Source organism: Tyto alba, unplaced genomic scaffold, assembly GCF_018691265.1.
Source record: "Tyto alba isolate M040663 unplaced genomic scaffold, T.alba_DEE_v4.0 Super-Scaffold_9, whole genome shotgun sequence".
Classification (NCBI taxonomy): domain Eukaryota; kingdom Metazoa; phylum Chordata; class Aves; order Strigiformes; family Tytonidae; genus Tyto; species Tyto alba.
The window spans coordinates 8465116-8486678 of NW_024881330.1; the positions used below are offsets into that span (position 1 = coordinate 8465116).

At 35.5% G+C, this 21563-nt stretch overlaps 1 protein-coding gene across 5 annotated transcripts in view; it reads left to right on the plus strand.

Moving 5' to 3' along the window:
• ZFAT (zinc finger and AT-hook domain containing) overlaps positions 1-21563 on the plus strand; it is a 92906-nt gene that overhangs the window by 55766 nt on the left and 15577 nt on the right. For all 5 annotated transcript variants that reach the window (XM_033011806.2, XM_033011805.2, XM_033011808.2 and 2 more), the window contains 7 exons: positions 257-406; positions 2343-2516; positions 6268-6356; positions 8912-9050; positions 16789-16907; positions 18603-18729; positions 20826-20956. In XM_033011806.2, the coding sequence (XP_032867697.2) occupies positions 257-406; positions 2343-2516; positions 6268-6356; positions 8912-9050; positions 16789-16907; positions 18603-18729; positions 20826-20956 (929 nt within the window). The remainder of the gene's footprint in view (positions 1-256; positions 407-2342; positions 2517-6267; positions 6357-8911; positions 9051-16788; positions 16908-18602; positions 18730-20825; positions 20957-21563) is intronic.

Here is a 21563-nt window from a genome sequence, read left to right on the forward strand (position 1 = left end):
ATTTAAAACATATTTTTTTAACCAGTCAGTGAGGACACTGAGTACACAGGTTAGGAGAGAAAGGACAGAACATCCTAGAAGCCCCAAAGGAAAAAATGTCCTTATGTTCTTTTCTCAGCTCTTATCTGAGTGGCAGTAGGGGAAGGAGAGCTTTCAAAAAGTTGGAGTAAATCAGGATCTAGCACTTCAGTATTTCTTGTAGAACAAATTCCCTCAGGTAGCTTCTGGTTTTTAATACCTTTTACATTTCTCTCAGAGGTTTCAATGACTACTATTTCTGAGATTCTTGGCAGAAGAGTTCAGCTGAAAGGACTTATTGGAAAACGAGCTGTGAAATGTCCCTACTGTGATTTTTATTTTATGAAGAATGGATCAGACCTTCAACGTCATATTTGGGCTCATGAAGGTAAAACTCTGGTTTTAAGATTTTGGGCATATAATCACTGTCGTATTCCACACAAGCTTTGTTAACATAAAAAGGAATTCAAATTTTTTGCTATGCCTGAATCAAAATCTTTAAGCTACAGTAGAGGTTAAATAATTAGTTTGATACATTCTGGATCACATATGGAACTGCACACTCATAACATGAATAGACAGCTTAAGTGTTTTATAAAATTAACAAGTTTATGATTCATTTTTTCCCAAAATTCATTCATAAACATCTATAAAGTATTCTATAATAACTGCGAGTAAGGAGGAGTGAATTAAATACATGCTCAGTCTCTTGAAACAGGTAATTTTCTGTATCTTCTTATAAATAACTGCTGCTCCTTTCACATTTGTCTAAAAATACTTGGTCTGGAAATCTATTAGTAAAACAATTTAAATCCTGTTGCTTTGATGTATACATATAAATTCTGTGTGTATTTTAATTAAACCATGCAGACAGCTAGCTGACCTGGACATAAACAGTGATGAAAAGCCCATAAGATAATGCTGATCATATTTATGGCTTTTTAGGAAGCAGTGCCGGTAATATGGCAACACACAAGTTAAAAATCCCTTGAACTTAAATTCTATGTCTGATAAAATCTTGTGTGTACCCCGTCTGTCTATTTTTATAACAGGTAGAAAACCACTCGTATGCTCTTCAGTCAGTTAATAATCTATGGAACAGATTGCCTATGGTGTTTGAGCAGTATTTTGTTTTCCTTAGCCATCTCTCCACATAAAGGGGGTAATAGGATTTGGTACTCTTGAACTGATATTTTGGTTCCAAAGTGTTTATTCCCATGCAGATAGTTCAGACATTTATACTGGTACTGCATATTTTTATGAATGCTTTAACTTTGAGCTTACCTGCCTGTGCAGTCTAGTAGTGGTTCCCTCCAGTAGCCTTTACTCAATTAAGGAGGTTACGTAATGCAAAATTGTAGGCTTAGAGCAATTATGTGTGTATTCCATAGATGGTTTGTTTATTCTGCCAAGAAAGCTTGGAACCCATCTCATCTGACTAGCAGGAGAAAGAGGTCAATAGACATTTATTCCCATATCAAAGTGTGCAATCAAGTCTGCTTAAAGTAAGCTATAATTCTTCATGCTTGTAAATCTAGTTTTAAGGTCGTGAATATCAATCTAAAACTGCCAGAGCCTCATGAAACTGTTGAGCTACTCTGCCAGTTCAGATTTATTCAACTTTTCTTTGAAGGATTTACTTTGTTCTTGTAGACCGTCTGCTAGATGACATACTTTGTGTCTCTCTATTACATGCTTTGGACTGTTTGAGAGAAGTGAAATTTTAAGTGCTTGAATCTTACCAAGGGGAAGGACTGAAAAAAAAAAAAAAAAGCAATACTGTCTGAACCATTAGTAAATCTGATACTAATTACCAATGAAACACAGCTTTGTACATTTAATTTCTGCTTGCATATTAAGTACCTAATGAACCAGTCCTCCTTAAAGCAGGTTTCTTCGTTCTTTATTGTAGTAAATAGAGAATGATAGTTATCTGAAGATTTTTAGAGTGAGATTTGGTATGTACACCAGCTAGGCATCAACTTATGCAGTCTGGATTCTACTTTTAAATAAAGGATGGACACACCAAGACCAGAACATTAGTATTTGCTTGGTTAAACTCAGTACCTGGCTTCAATGGGGAAGTATTTAATTCTAAAAGAACCCTTCCTTTCTCTTAGTAAGTTAAATGATGCTGTTAAGAGCTCGGTATCGTTTACACAGAAGTTATAGATGAACTTTCTTAAATGTATATATCCAAATTTTAAAATGTTGACTTTGTTGTTCATCTTACTCACATGATCTTAAATTTCTTTCAAGCAAATGTCCGCCTTCTCCTCAAAAGGCACAGCTTTCTTGTTCATGGTATATTTCTTTATTTTTAGGTATCAAACCTTTCAAATGTTCTCTCTGTGAGTATGCCACTCGCAGCAAAAGTAACTTGAAAGCCCATATGAATCGTCACAGCACTGAGAAAACACACCTTTGTGATATGTGTGGGAAAAAGTTCAAATCAAAAGGCACTTTGAAAAGCCATAAGCTCCTTCATACTGCTGATGGTAAGTGTATGTTTATTAAATCCAAGTTTATTTTAGGGCAATAAATACTGGCTATATTTTTCCGTTTTTCAGACTTTTTCATTTGAACACTTAAGTGCTACTTACAGATTTTATTTATTCCCAGGAGACACTGTTTGTGGAATAATTAAAAATTTTGCAAAATTAATTTCTGTGAAAGACAGACAGCTGTCTCTGGAATACTTGATTTTTCTGAAATTTTGTGTTGGCTTTATATCCCTTTATATTCTTACAGAGAATTGTTGATCTCAATAGAAATTTGAAAATACAAATAGTTCACTGGGTAAGTCTCTTACTACTTTCTTCTGTGAGAATATTGATAGGAGTTGCCAAATCCAGTAGTGGCAAGGTGGCTGCAGCTCTGTGTTCCCAGGTCTAGTCAGCTGGTGACAAGCCTGAGCGTGTATTCTCTGTTGGCACACATGAAGCACATGCGTTTGCTCCGTAATTTTAATATTTCTGTGATGATAACAGAAAAAAGTGAGATGCAAATCCAGCACAATAGCATCTTTTATATCAAAATTTGGGACACAACAATGCTTTATTCCTATGATTATCAAATTGAAGTAAATGATTTATCAGGATATGTTGTACAGACCTTCATTATGACTTAGTAGCTTGGCCTTTGTTACTCATGCAACCTTGTGAAACCTCATTCCACTCTTTATTGAACATTTTGTTTAAATTCTTCTTTAAAAAATTGTATATTCATTAGCATTGTCCTTTCACAGAAAGCACACAATGCTCTGTTACATCTTTAGAATATATGTGAAGTTTTTGTCACAGATATTATTTTTTTTATGTATATTTATATTTGTATGTATAAGTGAAAGAGATGATCCCTTTTACATTGATAGATATGATACATATTATAGGAAGCATATAGTTACTGTAGTATTACCAAAGTTACTGTAGCATTACCATGAGTTAATAAATCACTTGTTATTCAAAAAGTACTTTCCAATATTTTGAAATAACTTGGTCAATAACAAGCAGATGTTGCACATACATGTAAACTATATATGAAGAAATTAAGATTTTACTTATCAAATACAATTCTCAGCTTATTCTTGGCTGGGAGAAGGCAGCAGATTGTATTTGAATGAAAAGAAAATTTGTAGCATGATCAGACTGTAAATCAAAAAATGGCCCCTTTCTGTGGTGCTGTAAAAAAATCTCTGCATGGGGTTTCATTTCAAAATTTTTCTGTTTTGTTTTCACCATCTGGCATGTTGGAATAGTGAAGTTCAGCAATGAAAGTTGAATTTGTTTTTACCTATGAGTTAGTTCTATGTCTTGAACAAAGTATATGTATGTGTAAGTAGTTATTGCAATTCAGCTGAGGCTGCTTTGAAATTCGGCACTGTCAAAAGTAGCACTATAGTCATGCAGGAGCAAGCCTTGCCTGGATTTGGTTTAAAGAAGTGAAATTAGCTTTAAACATTTAATTGCATGCAAGGAACTATATTCTCTTACCATCTACTGCTAGGTCAGGCTGCAACCTTGACTTTAGAAGCAATGTTATTACCAGGAGCCTTTTTTATCTGGCTTCAGACTGTCATCATCTTCTGCAATAACTGAGGTGACTGCATGTTCCTTTTTGATGCACTTCCCTTTTTGACTGATAGAAATAAATCCAAGACTTACGCTCTTTTGCTTTCCTTTTTACACTTCCAAAAGTGTTCTAGGAAATTCCCTGTACCTTTGGAAAATGCATTTTGCCATTGGCTCCAGTGGAAACAGAATCTCACTGTCTATGGAGACTTAAGTAATTTTCTTCACTAAGTCCACCCCAGTAAACTCTTCATGCATTTCAAACACTTGTGAAAAATAAGGTAACGTTTGTCACCAGGAATGTAGTGTATGAGTTGTCAAGAGACTTTCCACCTCTTGAATGCTGACAGTTTCTCTTTGCCCAGTGTCCCTTTCTACAGTGACAGCACTTCAAATGTTCTTATGCGCACACATCTGGTGTTCTTCAGTTATTTCACAAATAAGAGGATTTGAAAGATGTTTTGCTGTTTATGAGTCTTGTCTTCCTGACTTATGAATCCAGGCAATTTTTGTTCAGATATCAGCCCCGCAAGGTCAATTTAACCAGTGGAATATAAAGTTACTTTATTCTTCTCTGGAAGACAGACTTCTCGAGTGACATGATAGAAAACAATGCTGTAGTCCAGGCTTATTACTGTTTGTGATTAGAAATAAACCAGAAAATATGGTTTTCATTATTTTAATTAGGTATTAGAAACTGTCTTAAGGTTTTTCTTAGGTGTTTTATGGAAACTTTCACACTCAATATAAAATGCTTGTAACTTTTTTGAGCAAGGTCCAGAATCTAAAGAAACTTGATCTATTCAGGATAATACAGAATATTCGATATTGTATTTCTCCATCCTTCCTTTTGGTTCTTTTGCTTGTGGAGTAGTTTTTAGCACATATTCCACATCAGCCAAATACAGTTTGCCAGCCTTGGGCATTGAATACAGGAATGAAGTCTTTCTTTAATTTCTAAATTTCTGTATTTAATACACCTTGTAATTTAACTGGAGGTAGCAGGACCGATAGAATCTTAAAGATGAAATATGGAGAAAAAGAGTCTGAAACCTAGAGAATCAAAGGACTGAAATTGTGCTATTTTAAATCATAAGGGAAAAAAAGATTTGGGAGAGAGAATGCTTTGAAGGGAAAGTAAGAGAGAACCTCCAGAATGATAATATATTTGGGAGTTTTACTCTTTGCAAAGCCACACATAGCAACAGATGTTCCTCAAAAATGTCAGATATAATTCCTTCCTGCTAGAGAATCCTAAAAATACATCATGACAGAATCTGTCCATTTTGCTTTAAGAAGGACTCAGAGTAATGATTTCAGCGCCAAAACCAGGCTCTTACGATCCCAAAGTCGGGTCTTTTGCAAAGTACAGGCTGTAACTTAATCTAATAATTTTTCATCACATTTCCAATGGATTCTAGTAGATCGTATTAGGAAGGGCTAAGCAGACTCAATTTAAAGACTTCATATTACAGGGCATCCACCTGATTTCTAGTAAATTGTCATTAATCTTTCCCTCTTAAAAATATTGACTTTATTTTTGAATGAATGTTCTGAGCATTAGCTTTCACTAGTTGAAATTCTAGTTCTTGTTCTTCAATTTAACTGTTGCTATTTCAGGTTGGAGGGTTAGTACCTTCAGTATTGATGCCTGACTAGAAGGCTCGCAGGCATGTAAATGAATTTCAAGTATAATGTCTTCTCTGTGGAACTTAAAGTAACAGCAAGAAAATTTAAATGTATTTTAACCATAAAAATTCAGTCCTTGGGACAGAAGTAGGTAAAAACATGTGAACGTGACCAAACATCTGTGTTTTAAGGATTTCCAAATCTGCTTTACAAATAACAAACTAACTGTGCGTTCAGTTGTAAATAATTGATTTCCTCTTCCATTTAGGCTGCACTATAATGGTTCTTTTTCTTCTTTCCCAAGTGATTACCCCCAGGAGCATCTGGACTATTTAATGCTTATAATTTAAAGATGACACTCGAACCTTTTTTCTTCTTTACTCTGATCTTAGCTCTATTTAACCAAAATTTTGCAGAGAAGTGCCAGACTTCTAGTACTGTTCATTGTTCATTCTTAGCATTTTGGAAATCATCTTTATGAGGAAATACAATCAGTATTTTTCAGAACTTAAATAGAAAACAGTTACTCCATTTTCTCTTCCCATTTCAGGAAAGCAGTTTAAATGTACAGTGTGTGACTATACAGCTGCCCAAAAACCACAGCTCCTACGTCATATGGAACAACATGTCTCTTTCAAGGTAAGAAAACACATAAATTATGCTTATTGATAAGTCATTTAGAAATACATAGAACTCCAGAAAACAGTTTTTAAACTGGCACATTTTCCTGTTTGGTGACAATTGTGGAATCTTAATATTATAATATTTTGGGAATTATAACTTTATATTCAGACTTTTGAGATAGGGTTATTTTGTTCATGGACAATTTGTAAGTAGTATCTTTACCTGCCAAAAATACATGCTTGTTGCAATATAAACCAAACATTATTGGTTTATTTGACTGTTAGTTCTTGGGAGAACTAATCTAATATATACCTTAAAATGTCTTAAGGAAGTAGGAAAGTGAATCCCATACATCACTGTTCATTTCCTGCCTTAATTTTCTCTGAAAGTTTGTCAGTCTAATGTACTATAGGTGAGTTCATAGACTTGAAGAAAGTTGAAGAGAATTAATTTTAAAACACCCCATTTATCTGAAACATGTCTTGCAAAGATTTTTGAAGACTGTTAATGTTTCTATGAAGTGTTTAAGTTAGAGATATGGTTTATTTTAATAATCTGTAGTATGGTTTTATTCCTGAATTTCACATTAGTTCTCAGCATGGTAAGTCGTGCTGTATTGAATTGTGAAATGTTATATTCAGGAAATAGAAATGATACTAGTTTCTTTTCCAGAAAAATGCAGTATTTTGTATGTATGTTCATTTTAATGTAACACTTTATCTTGGCAATGATCATATTTCTTATTGAAATCATACTATTTTCATATACAATGTCTTTCATTATCTAACAAATCATTTTGCTTCTATAAAGAGTACACTTCATCCATTCTTAATAAGTACCAATGCTATGTACCAATGTAAAGCAGAAAGGAAGACAGTCTTTTGATTCATGGTTTAAATTTTGGAAGACAAGGCACGTAAGAAAATGAAGCAAGTCTTCTAAAAAGATGATACTTTTTGAACAAATAATTTTTCTTTTATAAGTATGTAGTTTTGCTGTGGACATCTTTTTAAAATGATTTTTTGTAAATGAAAATACATAATTTTCCTTTTTTAAATGGCTAATGGTATGAATGTATTTGTAATGCAGTTCTTGAAATATAGCTGGTTTTGACCTTGGGATCAGCTTTAGAACTGTGGACTCAGCACCTCTTTTCAGTCCTCTGTCAGCCTGCATATAAGTGGCTATTCAATGAATTATCAAGAGAACTGCAAAACACTAAAATAGGTCAATCAGGAGTATTTGTCAAAAGGCGTTCAAAAACTGTCTGTTAGTAATGCGTTGTCTCCTTCTGGGACAGTTGTTTGCATGCATATCAAACTCAGAGGAATGTCAGTATTTATGCAACCCAATAATAATTTAAACCATCATATTTCCAACCTCCCTGAATTTGAAATCCTGCTATCCAATAGCAGATAACATACAGTACATGCAGGAATATAGATAGTGGTACAACAACACAGCAGTCTATCTGGATTATTTTACTGAAAAAAAAGACAGTTTCAGTTATAGAAAAGGGAGAGTACCCCTCTCTGAAAAAATTAACAGCTGAATGTTACAGTACCTTCTGAATTGTAAGGTTAAGGGAATCTGAACACCACTTTTCTTCCTTATTTTTACTGTTTGAAGCCTGAAGGAAGGTCATGAGCAGCAAGCCTAGGGGAATGTTCTGGTCAATGGACCCTGACTGCAGATCCTGCTTTAAATTCAGCTTCTTAATAAACATTTCTGAACCAACCATTTTCTGCTGACTAGCTTTAGGTGGGCCTGGTTGCTGTGCATGAAACATTTTGCATCCCATTCTGAGGTACTTGACTTTTCCCCAAGGACTTTGGTCAATGCCTATAACTCTTTTCCAGGACCCTGCTGGTTGTGTCAAGCTTCCTATAACTGTGACGTATCTGTCGGAAGGTTATTCTCAAAGGCTAACTTTAGGCACAAATGCTTGTTTTCCTAAACTTTTTTCTTTATAAATATCTTTCCCTGTCAGTTGAAGGGAGCCTTATGTTCTTAAAATGTAATTAATTTAGTTCCCAAAACTTAGCTTGCCAAATGTCCAGATGAATGCAAGTGCCAGTGAAAGGGAAGCAGTTGGAAGCATGTTGGAGAGAGAAGGAAAGGAAAGGGAGGAGGTCAACCTTGTCAGGTATGCTTATCTATTAAATTAGGTTAGTTGTACAATCTTATTGTACCTTCAGTTATTTTAGCTCTCTTACTCCCCCTTTTCAGACCAAAGCTCACAGCAGCTGAGTCATTTCCTTGTAGTAGAAAATCTCCACGTGGTCAGACCTGTGATCATTAATTATGAAAGCACAGTTTACTGAATTACGAAAAGTAGGTAATAATCTTACAATGTTGAGAGTATTTGGTGTCTTGCACATAATAAAAAGTACCAATTTGTAGGTAACATTTAGTTACAACTTCCATTTATACTGAATTTTGGAAGGTCTGCTTGGAAGATACCTAAACCAGAAATGAACATGGTTTCTCAGGATCAAAGCAGTGCAGCTTAGACCTGAATCCTGAAGAGGTCAGGAAATATGGTGTAATGTTTTCCATTTTACTTCTAGCCTTTCCGTTGTGCACATTGCCACTATTCCTGCAACATATCTGGTTCCTTGAAGAGGCATTACAACAGAAAGCATCCTAATGAAGAGTATGTAAATGTAGGTTCTGGGGAGCCTGCGGCAGAAGCCCTTATCCAACAAGGTACATCTCCACCATATAAGACTTGTTTGTTTGGGTTTTTTTTTGCTGAAGCAAGCTTGGCGTAAAGGTAAACTTTTGTGCAATATACGTTCCTCAGTTTATTGGGTGTTATGTGATAAATATTACTACTTTTTAGTCATTCTGAAATGCCCACCTTTTACCCTTCATTCAGTGTCCTTTGTTCTTGGTTTCTAAGGGTGGATGAACCAAAGATTTGATTGACCTTGCCTGTACTATTTGTTGTTGCATGCATTTATCATTTTCACTTGTTTGTCTGCTCTTATAAGTAAAGTATCACTATCTGTTGAAATGAGTGATAAATTTCTATCATTCTACTGATAAATTTCTGTGACAATTTTGCAAGGTTGAACTCAAGGTAAGGTTGAGAAAATGTAAAGAAAGAGATTGAAGAGTAAATGGCAGCAAATTATTATTTAAAAAAAATTTAGAGTATTTATATAGATGAGAAGTCTCAATAACATTATTAATACAATTAAAATGATAACACGCAATTCTTAATTTTTACTCATTTGCTTGGTGCTACGGTCACTCTTCTGTTTTTCTGAGTCCTAAAATGGGTAGTTTTCCTCTAGTGTTGGCGTTGGGATGGTGGTTTCAGTATTTGTCAGCATCTGGAGTTCTTCACCGGGAGGACTGTGATGTTCATCTTGATGGTTTCTTCTTGCTCTCCCCTTCCACTTGAGGCCATTGTTACATGGTTGCTTACACACGTTTATGCTTTTCGTTTTCATTGGTCTGTAGCTGCAGATTAAATCCAAATTTATTGTATATATTGCCATTCACATATGTAAATACTGTTTTTTGTTGTCCCTAAAAACAGTTTTATTCAGCTGCACATTTGCATATTTTTAACTGATCATTTCTGATTTGTTTACACCTGTGGGTTCTTCAGCACCAAGTTTCTTCCCCACTTCTTACCACTCCATGCCTGCCCTCCTCTCTAATTCTCAAGGCTGTCATACCAGGCCTGTGTTTCTCTACATTACATCTCTGTGTTAGGGTCCAAAGTATCTCATTCTGCCTAGAACAACTACTTGTTACTGCTATCTGTGTAAAACTATAGTTGTACCACACAAAGACAAAATTAATTAGATATAGATACCTAATCGATTAGAGAAGTTTCTGTCACAGATAAACTAGGTAAAGGCAACGAGGATTTTGGGGATCAAAAATTCAAGATTAAGTATAAGCACTAATGGGATAGAATCACAGATTCATTTTGGTTGGAAAAGACCTTTAAGATCATTGAGTCCAACTGTAAACCTAACACTGCCAAGCCCACCAATGCCAGGAGGAAGAGAAAATCAGATTGTAGTAGTTTTAACCACATTTATATAGTAGCATAAAAAGTTATATTCCTGGCTGTTATTTTTGTTTATAAATTTCACCCCAGCTGAAGTCCTATATCCTTTTGAAAAGATGGTCAGTGCCCCTACTTTCCTTATTTCTGCTTGATACAGATATCACAAATTGTAACTTATACCTTGCAGTGTCTGGGTGCTAGCAGAGGAGACATGTACAAGTTGCCTGGCTCCCGTGAGTAGTTTTGCTATTGCACACTGGGCAGATGAACCAAAGCAAACAATTGACCATGCAGGCAGATACCTTTTTGGGAGTAAAACTCCTTCAGTTCTAGTGCCTGATGGGGAGGGAAGTGGGGAAAAAGAGGAGAAAGACAAATTAAATATTAAATTGTGCAGAAAATATTTTAATGCTTGGTAGAGTTGAGTTTCTTACTTTGTTTCTGATAATTTTGGGAAATGTTTTCCCTATTTTTAAAATAGAAACTACCAGCCTTTTACAGTATCTTTTGGGATTTTCAAAATTTCTGGTTTTGTTGAAGAAGAAGAGAGGATTAATGCTGTTGTGTTATGTAATTAAATAAACATAATTCTTCTAATTTATTTCTAAATACTATTTTCAAATTATTCATCTAACATAATATTTATCTGTTGAAGGCATTAATCCATGTTAAAATAATACTGAAATCATGACCGAGAACGACTCAAAGTCTGAGACTCTTCCATTAAACTTGCACTAAAATGAAGAAATGTATAGCTACATTAAGGAGTATGACCCTGTGTTATTTTTATGACATTTCTTTGTTCCGTTTTTCTCAAGAACCCAGAAGTAATTTAAAATGTAGATCTTTGTCTATGAAATTCAGAGCAGGAATGTATAGTAGAATTTTATGATTATTTTCATTGGCAGTGAAAGTTGTCAGGGAACCTACAGTCCTTTTAAATACATAATATTTACTTGGTCAGTACTCAAAATGTCTATTCTGTAGTTGTGCTGCTGAAGGAAGAACTGTGCACTATGGGTGTTCTGATTAACTTTCCAAATATCTGAGCACTGCGAGGAATTATTTGTCCATGGCCATTTTTAAGAATAGGTACCTGAGATTGAATTCTGTTAATATGAAATTAAGGATCATATTTATAATGTTTTGAACAAACTAAATGAATTTGTATGCTAGTTAGGTTCTCCTACCCTTTTGGAAGTCAGATAAATGCATTTCTGAAACTAATTCTTTTCCACTGAAACAAAAAAACCTGTAAAGTTGTTGAGAATACAGGAGTAGTCTTATAATGGAGACATTAGAGTGAGATAAGAGAGAACAGCCTTTGATTTTCTTTTCTGTGGTGGACATGCTTTGTCTACCACATTGGAGCACTGGGCAGTGATTAATTGGATAAAATTTAACAAGTCCAAATGCCGGATTCCACACCTAGGATGGTGGAAGCCCAGGCCCAGGCCTAAATTGGGAGAGGAGCGGCTGGAGAGCAGCCCTGCAGAGAGAGATCTGGGGGTGCTGGTGGGCAGCAGGCTCAGTGTGAGCCAGCAGTGTGCCCTGGCAGCCCAGAGGGCAAACTACACCCTGGGGTGCATCAAACACAGCGTGGCCAGCTGGTCAAAAGCAGTGATTATCTGCTGTGTTCAGTGTTGGTGCAGCCTCACCTTGAATACTGTGTGCAGTTCTGGGCCCCACCATTTAAAAAAGATGTGAAAGTCCCTGAATGTGTCCCTAGGAGGGCAACAAAGTTGGTGACAGGGCTGGAAGGCATGTCCTACGAGGAGTGGCTAAGGACTCTGGGTTTGTCTGGTTTGGAGGGAAGGCTGAGGAGCGACCTCATTGCTCCCTACAGATTCCTGAGGACGGGAAGGGGAGACGGAGATGCTGAGCTCTTCTCCCTGGGATCCAGTGATAGGATGGAGGGAATGGTTCAAAGCTGCACCAGGAGAGGTTTAGACTGGACATTGGTAAGCATTTCTTTACCGAGAGTATGGTCAAACACTGCAATAAACTTTCTAGAGAGGTGATCAATGCCCCAAACCTGTCAGTGTTTAAGAAGCATTTGGACAATGCCCTTAACTTTTGGTCAGCCCTGAATTGGTCAGGCAGTTGGACTAGATGATGTAGGTCCCTTTCAACTGAAATAATCTATTCTGTTCTTTCCCTCTCTGACTTTGCATCTTCCTCTCTCTTCCCTTCCTTACACAGTATTTATATTTCCTGTGCTACCACCAGCGCTGTGCCTGCATTCCATGTGTTCACCTACTGTGTGGAGTTCTAGAACAGTAAAGGGACTTGAAATCCATGTAGTAGCTATGAAGTCAGTGCCTCTTATCAGGATTCTGTCATGAAGAAAACCATGTTAATAGGTGCGCTTTTCCCACACACTGCTTCCTTTCCCAGCTACATTTCCTGCTCTGTGATGCATCACATAGATCTTACATGTGGGCTCAACATAAAAATGAGACCTTCAGACTTCTTGTCATACTGTAGAAACATTAGTTTTTCTCAATGTTTTGGCATCTCACTGGGAAAAAAATAAAAGTTCCTTGTGGGAGACTGTAGTTAATTAAGATTTGCATTTTGAGTTAATAAACATGAGTCCTATTGAAGTTAATAAAATTTCTGATTTTTGAATCCGAAGATCTTCTGTATCTGGGTCACACAGCACAAACAAACCATTGTGGACATACTGTACAGTATGACAAGTTATGTATTTCTTTGCTGCTTGGGCCAGCAGTTGCAACTTGCTGTCTGACTAACCTCTATCAAGTTTTAATTTACCATATTCATAGATCTGGAAAGCAATTTTGAAAAATTATTCGTGTATTCATATAAGGGAAGAAGATCCTTCAGACCCAATATTAAACAAGTCCTTTGAAATTAAAGGACTATAGACAAAAAGGAAAAGGTGGGAGAACCGGCAAGCGAAAGGGTTTGGGAAAAAAGTGAGAAAAGATTAATGTCTAATAAAGGCTGTCTATATCTATTCATAGTGTTTCCTGCTTGTTCTGTGTTAACCACTGAGCCCAGAGTGAATTGGCTCATACTTGCTCACCTTTTCTTCTCTACCCTCAGCTGGGTTTTGACTGCATTGCAAATAATCTTAATTGGAAATTTTTATATGAATGTAGACTGCCGGACTCTACTCAAGGTTCCTAGAATAAGTTTATAAATAAATAAATGATTCATAGAATAGAAGAGAGAACATGTTCATTTGAGGGATAGACAGCAGTATTTAATTTCTGAGCTTATATTAGAAATTAGGATCAGCCAGGATCAGAGAAATGCTTGGGGGATTTTGGGGATCTTTTTGTTTGTTTGTTTAAACAGAATTTTAAGATCTGACATTTATTTTAGTATTTTAAAGTAATAAAGGAAAATAAATACTATAAAAATTTGAGGTATTCTACATAGGGGAGAAGAGTATTATATATGCATTACCCACTAGTTTTTTTGCAAGACCTGCCTACTTGCTCATTTGATAGCTTCTTTTTTAGTTCCGTTTGCTTTATACTTGGCAAGTCACATAAAATTCTTCCCAAATTTGTTCCTTTTCTCTTCACTGATACTCCCTACCATCCCTACCATACATAAACATTATTTCTGCACTCTCTGGGAGACAGATTTTCTGTTTGTGTTCGTGCAGCAACTTGTGTGGTACATACATGATGATCCAGTTGTGGTGTCTAACTTCTGTTATACTACTATCATCACATGCTTTCTTTTAGCATAAAATAATAGTTGTCTTATGGATATTTTAGGCTAATAAATAAATTATGTGGTGAGCACATGTCAGTGCCATGATGGGAAAAAGTTGTAGAGCTGTATAATATTTGTGTGCATTATTTTATTGCTAAGATCAGTTTTGGTATTTAAAGTAGATTAAGGTGTATAATTCGTTGACTCTCTGTATGTTACTCATTATTTTAAAGAATAGTCTGGAAATTAAATTTCCTGAGCTTTCGTATCAAGTCACTGACATGGAGTTATATTTTAGCAGTTTAATTCTATGCTTCCATTATTTGTTCTTTAATTAAAGTCATAATGACAAACAAAAGTTACAGCTTTATCTGGTGTATTGTTATAATAGTTTCAATATCAAAGTAACGCAGAAGAGTGTCCTCTCTTTCACAACAGCAGTTTTTTCCTACTACTACAGATTGGTGTGAAATGACTAATTTCATTTTCTGTAACTGATAATAACTTTTTCCTATTCTGAACAAAGGTATTTTGCTTTTGTGAACTTCTGAGTTTCCCTTAATAGGGAAACTATTTCATTTTTATCTAGAGTATTGAGTATCTGCTATAATGGTGAAGTTTGGTGAAGACTTATGATAGATTGAGAGCAAAGAGGGGAAATTGTATAGGAATAATGAGTGTCAGTGAAAGACCCTAGTGACTGGATGTAGTTATATTCTGGTTTATCAAAATAAAAATTTTATTTACTTTTACTTGATAGAATACCATATGGTAGGTTTCCATTACTGTAAAACGGAATGCTTTTTCTAATCACCGTATTCATAAAAGACTATGTGCAATGAGGACTTGGATTATAACCAATTTATGAGAGTATATTTGAAGCATTTAAACATGATGGGTAAGAGTCATCATTTGCCATGATAATGTGGAGTCAGCCATCTGGTGGCATAGTTCCTAAAGTGGCATAACACACTTCCCTAGCCATTAGATTTGTTAGAGTGAGTTCTGGTCACCTAATGCAATAATTTATCACATGCAGATTATTTTTGTTCTGCTTTAGTCAGTAGGGGGAAAAAAGAGAAATACTTATTTGCATAATTGCAAGCAGCTGAGATCTGACATTTGACCAAATGACTTTCATAAGAAAAAGAAGTTAAAGCTGTTTAATCTAGTGTAGAAAATTGGATGCCTACAATTTCGTCATGCTCACTTTTTTACCTGTAATGCTGCGTATTCAGACAGTAAACATAGTGCTAAATTCATGCTATGCATCATTTTGTAGATAGAAAAATTTGGTTTACAGTTTTGTTTGTTAACATAAACAGTAGAAGCTCTCAAAAGCAGATAGTTTGGTGAAGATGACATTACATTATTAATTCTTCCTAGTTTGCTTTGATAATGTGCCAGTAAACTTAGTAATGTTTGTTTGAAACTTGAGAAAACTAGATCAGCTGTCTTAGAGAAGATACATTTTTAAAAAATTATTAAAGTATGGCACTACTGTGTATGTTAAATATTAAGATATCAGTGTTGTTTATAGCCATTTTAAAAAAATCTCAGCACTTGCTGAAAGAGTGCAGTCCACTATAGTTTTGCACTTTGTCATGAAAGCTGGCACACCAGGGCTTTGCAAGACAACAGAAAACCAATATTTAAAGCCAAAGCTTGTCACAGACCCTAGTCTTGTAGATTTTTGGACTATACATACAATTTGCTTTGAAGCTGCAATGATATGTAATGGAGTAGGGATGAAAAATAGTCTCTAGGGAACTCTATGATTTGAAATAAAAGAGTATTTACAGGGCAAAAGCTTTAGTTCAGAATTATTTAAAACATGCTAGGCTTTGCTTTAGGTGAGCCTAAAGCAGAACATAAGTCAAGAACATCCTCAGACTTGAAAGAAATTTAACTTGGAAACTAGGAGTAGTCTCCATTGGTGCTGCTAAACTTGAATTTCAACGAGAGTCATGACTGTGGGAATGATTCTGCACAGACTAAAGCATCCCCTGTGTTTGCAGTATTCTTGTGCGGCCAAGATAAAAAAATGGGGTGGAGTTGATCAAACTTAATATGTTGTCATTTGTTGAAAAAACTTTTCACTTTCTAATGTACATGCCACTTCTAGAAGGCTTTTGTTAGCAAAAGCATGTACAAGTTCTCACACGGCAGATAAATTATTATTTACTTTGCAATTTATGTTCTCTCTGTTATAGTTTGGCTATCTCCCTTAGTATCTAGCTCTTGAGAGATAAAACCAATACTTCTTACATGGACCTAATTGTGGAAATGATGCTATATCTGAAACTAATGCAAATAGTTGTCTGTTCCTGCTCTTTCTTTCTAACTGGTCTGTGATAGCAATTTCACAGGGAGAGAGGTGTAGAGAGGGGGAAAGATGGGAAGACCATTTCTGCAACTTCACATCCACCAAAGGGAGGCATGCAGGCAGGGAAGCAGGATTGCTATAGCTTCCCCGATATCCGAGTTGTTCCAGACTCCTTTCATTACCATTATCCAAAATTGCCCTTTAAGCATTGTGACAGTTCAACTACTGGATTTTTTTTTCTTTTTTCATGTTGGACACATGGCTAAAGGAAACACTTCTAAATTACAGTTATGTGTCTTGACTGAGATGGGGTCAAATTAAATGAGTCCTTACTGCCTTGAAAAAAAATTATATGAAAATAATTGAAGGAATTTATTTGTGTTTCCTTACAGGTGGCATTAAGTGTCCTGTTTGCAGCTTTGTGTATGGTACAAAATGGGAGTTCAACAGACATCTTAAAAACAAGCATGGAATGAAGCTAGTGGAACATGATGGAGACACCAAGTGGGAGGTAAAGCAAAGTTGCCATGTCTTTGGCCCTAAGATTTTGAAAAATTCTAGGGAGAAAAGTAAGGATAGGAATAAGAAGTATTCAAAAATGTGTTCTTGACTTTATATAAGATCAGGAGGTTGTGTAATCTCATCTCCATTTTGAATGCATACATTTCTATGACTGTTAAGCTTGACTGCTGTAATATCTGGTAGGATTAACAACCTTATTTCTGCATTTTAGGCCTCTTGCCCTTTATTTGCAGCAGAAAGGGTGAAAGTTGTAGCAAAAAAAAATGTGAAATTGAAAAACTTACTGTATTTTGTTATATGCCAAATGTTCACTGTATAAACTGCAAGATGTGCAAAGCTACAAACTTAGACTGAATTAATGAAGAAAGCTTATGTCTTGGTCCAGAGAATGTTAGAATCTAGAAAACTGAATTTGCAAATTGATAGCTCAAAAAATGGAACTGTTATACAGAATAAGTCTTCTATCATTTGTTCTGTGTTTTCAGCTTCAATCCAAAGTGTATAGGAAATCACAGTATCAGTAAGATCAGACCTTAAAAAATTTAAGTTAGACCTAAGAAGCTGTGTTAGAATAAACAAACCAAAAACCTGAATTTTCTCAGTTTGGGATGGGGTGGGGCAGCTACCTTGAGAGGGCTTACCGCTGCAAGCTTTTTTCTGCTGTCATATGCGTAGCACTTTGTTCTAAAATGAAAACTGTTACTCTTATGGATCAGAGCTGACTGTAGGTGCAGAAGCTATGGGAAAACCACAGAACTATCTAGACACTTTTATTAGAAAAATTACAGTTGGCAAGCTGAGTCTTTTCCACTGCCTGAGTAGGCTATTGTTGGTGTCCAGTGAGAGGAAGAAGCCAGAAGTCGACTATAGTAGGCTGACCTCCACAGTTTAAGACCTGCTCTGCTAAATTTCAGGCAGTCTAGCCCCCGTTATAAATCTTATGCCTGATTTGGAAAAGCAGTCCTGCAGTTCGTGTTTAACAGTTTTGGAGTATCTACAGATAGAATGTTAAGTCCTTGAAAAATATTGAAATAGGTTGTATATGGGCAGTTATTCAAAGAAGACAGGGCAAGCATTTAAAAATACAGTTCTTCCAAGTCTTGTATCCACATGCATTTCACAAACAATTTTTTGTACACTGTCCCAGTACATGCCCAAACCTGAAAAAATAAGAGGATACCCAGGATGCAAGCATGTCTGCTACTGAAACAGCTATAAATAGAAAAGTCCTATCAGAGCAGGAATACATATTGACAGCTTGTCTTGAAAAAACATAGTTATTGAAAGGACAATTCTAAAACAAAGTGCAATTTTCAAAGTTCAGAGTCATCTTACCAGATCTCCAAGGATGTGCATTATAAACTAATTTTGCCCAAGAGGTCTTTATTAGACCCTGATACAATAGAATCTGTTGTTAATTCTAAAGCAACTATGCAACATAAATGAAGTCAAGATAATTTAGCATGTTTAAAACAACTTTTGAAGTAGAATCTGAATGAAAACTATGGAATTAAGTCCCGACTCCCATTCTTCTTGAATTCTGTTTCACCCAGTATTTCTATAACTCTTCTTAAAATATTTGTTGTCCAAAAATCATTCCTTTAACCTCATAACTTTCATTGTTGTCTAAACTGCTAAAATTAGAGTGAGTTTATTCATGCCTTGGGTGGGTTTTATTTTCAAGTTAACTGCTGAAGTTTCGGAAGAAGCATCCACTCAGTATCTTCATATCACAGAGGCTGGAGAAGATGTTCAAGGCACTCAAGCTGCTGTAGCTGCATTACAGAACCTTAGATATACTTCAGAGAATGGTAAGTTATCTTTTTTAAGTTGGAACACAAAATAGATCTTTTTTTCATAAGTATCTAATTTTTTTGAGTATACCGGGTAATATATGATCTTCTGTGAAACTATTAAAAATGATGAAACTAGTCATCCAGAACTTATTTCTGAGTGGTTATATTTTTCTTTAAGAATTAATAATGAGAAATGAGCATTCTTTATGAATTTCTGTATCCTTAAGTCTTTAATACTTATCACACTCTGTTTTGCACTTTATTATTAGGTATGTGGAATTTCCTGCCTGTATTATTAAATATATTGTAAAATCAGCTATCTTGGCAGAGTAGATGGTGTGCATCTAATGGCAATTCTCTAGCTATGATTTTTATTCTTGCTCAAGTTAGCCAGACTGCAGAAGTGACATGGTAGAATAGCTCATTTACCATGTTCCCAAGAGAGTACTAACAAACTTAATTCTGATGGCACACAAAACTAAGGAAGCTATTCTGTATCAGACTGAGGAGGAACAAAAGTGGGATTAGATAATGACTGCTAAGTGAGAAATAGCAAAAACTGGAAGAAAATAAAAACTGTGCAGGTTTCTGAGAGCGTTAAAACATCAGAGTCTAGGGTAGGTTTTTATATGTTTTGTTTTTATATATATAAATAAATGTGTTGATATCAGAAGACAGCATTTTCCAAATGTTTACCATTGTGGTCTTTGTATTTCATAATACGTATGCATTTCAAAAACTCCCACTTTTCATGGAATTTCCAAGCATCTTGCAATTAAATTGTGTTACCGACAATTTCTGTATATTATTTTATTTTAATGACTGGGAATTCTGAATGAGTAAAAACCTCTTGAGAACTTTTCTTAAGCTTTTCCATATGTGAATTAAATAAACATGATCATGGAATATGCTGTATTTAACAGTTTTGATTTTAAGCATAAGGCTGTAGTTTTCAGAGTAGAATGATTTGCTTTTTAGTGCATCCAACTTTAGATACTCTTCCAGAGTATTCCCTCTAGGTATGAAAAATGGTAGTATCTTGTCTAAATGCAGTTATATAGAAAAAAAACGACAGCAAGCAAACATTTTTCAGTAGTCAGATAAACTTGTTTCTTACATAGATAACAAAATATAACTACTTTCTGTTTGAAATTAAATTAACTGACCTAGATCCCCATCACAGTATCAACCTCAGTTTGAAAGGGTCTGTGGTTAAGAGATGAGCTTTATTCTATTTACTGTCTCTTTCCTAGTTCCAACAGTGATTACAGCAAATATAAGGCAGCTTTAACGTGACTCTGACAGTTTCTTTCCCTTTCTGACATCTTTCTCATGCTGACACTGGGCATGTGGGAATGATGGGCCACAAGAGGGGAATTCATATTCCTGTACAACAAAAAACATTTTCCAGCATCCAAATCTTTCCTTTTCCTACTTTGAGAGAAGTGAGAATACATCTATGTGTGGAGGCTTTTTTGTAAACTTGCTTTTCCTTTAGCAGGGCTACATACATCAAGAGGATTTTAAAAAAAAGGGTGAACATGTTCTGATCCTGTGCTTATAAAATGATAAGCATGAGCTTTCTCAAGGAATTAACTTTTTCCTCTAGTGCATTATTGATAACAGTACTGTTTTAGGTTGAGGGGTATTACAGATGGCAGGACAGATGGTAAACACAGGTTTGTAATATAGAAAATAGCTTTTGTGGTTATAGGTATAGAGTTCAGGTTCTGGTTGAGCTGAATGTCTGGCAAATACACATTTGGATTTGTAAAGTCTGGCTGCTTTCTAATTTACACTTACTGCTCTGAGTTGTACCTATTGTTTCTTTATTCAATGTATTCTTCTAGTTCTCTTTCAAATAGTCATAAAAATGATCAGTGTGGCTTCGCTTGCTGATTCATGCATTCCTCAGGAAAATTTGTTTTGTGAATACTTTCCTGCCATAGATCTATTATTAAAGTGTCATGTTATTGAGCTATTTGAAATTTATAAATAGCGCTGTGAGCCAGGGTTGAGGCAGGAGAGGAAAGAATGCCTGCAGCACTGAGATACATATACTCTGAGAGCTGGTTTACTAATGATCTTATGGTTACTGTCTTTCTGATAAGGTGAGAGACTTGATCCAACAGCTGTAAACATCCTGCAGCAAATCATTGAGTTGGGTTCAGAAACCCATGATGCCACTGCAGTTGCTTCTGTAGTTACCATGGCACCTGGCACTGTGACAGTGGTAAAACAGGTAAGAGCTCTTTTCTTCTTCAAAACAGCTATATTTAATTTTCATATATTTAGTGTGAAATTAGTATTATTTTGCAAGGGCTAAATTTTGAATGACCATGCAAGACATACAGAATTTTTCCTAAACTATTTTACTACATGTTGTGTATCTGTGTGTTTAGATGCCCACACACATACATGTAGACGCATATATGTTTATATATATAAAAAAGCATACATTTTTCCACGTGTATAAAATATGAGTGAACAAGTGCGTGTGTGTGTGAATACAGTTTTTTTCTAGCAGGTGTTTTCAGGCTTTATAAAATAACATACCTGCATTGTGTCTGGGCACTTAGTTCCGTTGTCATCTAAAAGAATCAGGAGATCCTTGGCACAGTGTTCATCAGATACAGAAGAGCGTGAAAGGGCATTGCTTGTGCAGAACTGTGTGTGCTCTGCAACTGTTGTGCTGTAGGACCATACCCAAAGATGAACCATTATCATTATTCTTTGCAGCGCTGTCCTGTGGCTGAAGTTTGACAGATTTGTGGGGTCCTAAAGTCATATACTCTGGGGACAAATGAGACTTCTTCTCAGCCTGAGTTCATACTACCTTTCTAGTGAGG